Source organism: Apium graveolens, chromosome 10 (assembly GCF_009905375.1).
Source record: "Apium graveolens cultivar Ventura chromosome 10, ASM990537v1, whole genome shotgun sequence".
In the NCBI taxonomy this organism is placed as follows: Eukaryota; Viridiplantae; Streptophyta; class Magnoliopsida; order Apiales; family Apiaceae; genus Apium; species Apium graveolens.
The window spans coordinates 23179853-23182241 of NC_133656.1; the positions used below are offsets into that span (position 1 = coordinate 23179853).

General features: G+C 35.8%; 1 protein-coding gene across 2 annotated transcripts; it reads right to left on the reverse strand.

The window, feature by feature from the left end:
• Nucleotides 1–265: 265 nt before the first annotated feature.
• LOC141692338 (uncharacterized) lies at nt 266–1958 on the reverse strand. 2 transcript variants are annotated; one of them, XM_074497139.1, is made up of 2 exons: nt 1717–1958; nt 266–980 (listed from the first exon to the last, which is right to left on the reverse strand). In XM_074497139.1, the coding sequence occupies exons 1-2, from the start codon at nt 1864–1866 to the stop codon at nt 450–452; spliced, it is 681 nt and encodes a 226-aa protein (XP_074353240.1). In that variant the 5' UTR covers nt 1867–1958; the 3' UTR covers nt 266–449. The 2 variants fall into 2 exon arrangements, with proteins under 2 accessions (XP_074353240.1, XP_074353241.1); XM_074497140.1 differs by having other exon boundaries at nt 266–893; nt 1717–1954.
• Between the last annotated feature and the right edge of the window lie 431 nt (nt 1959–2389).

Sequence of the window (2389 nt, forward strand, 5' to 3'; positions counted from 1 at the left end):
TGTTTATATTTGGATAGGGGTGAAAAGTTAAAAAAGTGAGTAAAGAAGTGGGATGAGCTATTAATATTTTATGTATTAAGAGGGTATAGTGGATTTAAGTAGTGGAAGATTTTACATTTTATTTTATTATAAAAATTTTACTATTTTTGAAAATTTTTGAAATGTAAAGAATTAGAAGGAACACGTTAAAAAAAAGTGTAAAAAAATGATTAACACATAAGGAGGAGTTGCCCACTGAAGTGTACAGGGAAAAACAATCAAGAGATAACTACAAAGATATAGTAGCATATTAAAACAGAAGACAGGTTGGAGTTTTCTTCACTGCGCTTGCAGATGTACATAAATTGGTTGAATAAACAAGGCAAAACGATACATACTCGGAACATTAAGTAATCACATGCACACTTAACATTTTTAGTAATTTCAGGTTTGGGTGGACACCAAAGCATTTAATCTGCCTCTTGCAATCCTTCTAAAACCAATGACCCAACAAACAATCCAACTGCCCCAACTCCAAGAGATGCTGCTGCGACATCCTGTAAAACTACAAGAGCAGTAGAATCATCTGGAATCAATACAATGGCAAGAATGGCCAATGCAAAAGCTGGCAGCGCAGCTGAGGCCAAGGCTGCAGGTGATGCGCCTGCAAACGTTTCCACCAAACTCAGCAGCCCAAGGTCCTCGGCTTTAGAAAGCAATCCCAACTTCTCAATAGATGATAGAGTGACTCCTAGTTCCTCAGCTTTTGACAGTAGACCTGCCTTCTCAACGTTGCTGAGGACTTTCTGCTTCTCTAGTTTCTTGAAGACATCCACTTCAACTTGTTCACTACCTTCATAAAAAAGTCCTGCACCAAACCATTGTTTGCTCCAGTTCTTATCGTATTTGTTTACCTGCACCAGTGTGGATAAAATACAACAAGCACTTGAGCATTGGAAATTCAAGATACATAGCCCCCTGAGTAATGCCGCATTGGTAAACTGAATACATTCCGAAGAAAGAATGATATAAGAAGATACTTGAAATAATTTCGTACGTCCCAAGTGCGAATCACAGAAATCATGTCCGGTCATTTTATATTCTTTTCACAGATTATATTACCCAAAAAATTGTATGATGCTGTTCCATGCTTAGCAGTCACCTAATAACAAAATTGTTACGATGGGCTACAAGGAATGAAGTCTGTGGCTATGAGGAACCGTAGGCCGCAACACAATTCAGCAGGCACATGAACCCCAACTTTCTCAAGCATTAGCAGAGAAAATGGACAAATGCAGCAAAAGATCACATCCACCAATATTATTAATCTTAAAAGTCGTACACACTTTGCAAAACTCTCGCATTAAAAGGGTCTAAAAAACACCCAATATTAGGTTGGCGCAGCCAATAAACTATAATAAGTTTGCATTTAAAAATAATCTGATTATTGCACCAAGCACGACCATTGAACATTATTAATTGTACTCACTAGTACAGTGTCGTAATTAAAATCGATATGCATAACCAGATAAAATGTTTGAAAACCAATTACTACCGTACTATCTACAATAAACCTGTAATATCCACATTATCCAAAAAATTCCAAATAATCTAGCAATTTTGGACCCTGAAGGCATAGTTACAATTACAAAACTAAACAGGACATGATTAGTCAAATATTACATCCTTAACTAAATATCACAGTTCAAAATAAGAACAAGTTAATTACATTAATACCTTCTTTTGAGGTGCCATGGCAAGAAATCTTGGGGCGTATTTGGCTGCGGGAAAAATGCGACCAAATCGAAACTTGGAAGAAAACAAAGGGTGGTCTACATTTCTAAGAGAAGCCATTGAAGAGGCAGCTGCCACTGTTGTTGCAGCCATTAGGTGGTTTATTCTTTCCCTCCTTAAGGCTATCGTTTTTCCTTTGTGATATCCGTAGGTATCATATCAACCAATCAAAATATTCATATCCTCTATCTGCAATCTATTTATACCGTACAATCATATTGCATTTACATACCTGTCCTTTGATTAAGTAGCCGTGTTTTTGTGTTTTTTAATGTTGTACGGTTTCGACACTCGTGTAGTAGGTTTTTAAAAATAAAATTAAAAATTAATTAGGTTTGTAGTTTTTTTTTAAAATAATAGCTCAACATTTTATTAGAATAATATATTATTGTTTATTTCCAGGAAATTTGTCAGAAATCCCAATTTTTTTTATTTTTTTATTTGCAACTATATCAAGTTACCTAACTCATTGCAATTATACTTTATTTTAAATTTTCACAATATTTTATTTGCTTACTAACATTTTCAACTACAAGGCCCATTGCCCGCCCCCTACCCCACACTCCGGACCCGTTCCTTCTCTCCTGGCTGTGCTCTCTCTGTATCTCTATTCCTC

Coding starts and splice junctions, on each gene's coding strand:
- LOC141692338 (XM_074497139.1), bottom strand. CDS start 1,866: ATGGCTGCAACAACAGTGGCAGCTGCCTCTTCAATGGCTTCTCTTAGA. Junction 981..1,716: donor CCATGGCACCTCAAAAGAAG/GTATTAATGTAA, acceptor GAATGTATTCAG/TTTACCAATGCGGCATTACT.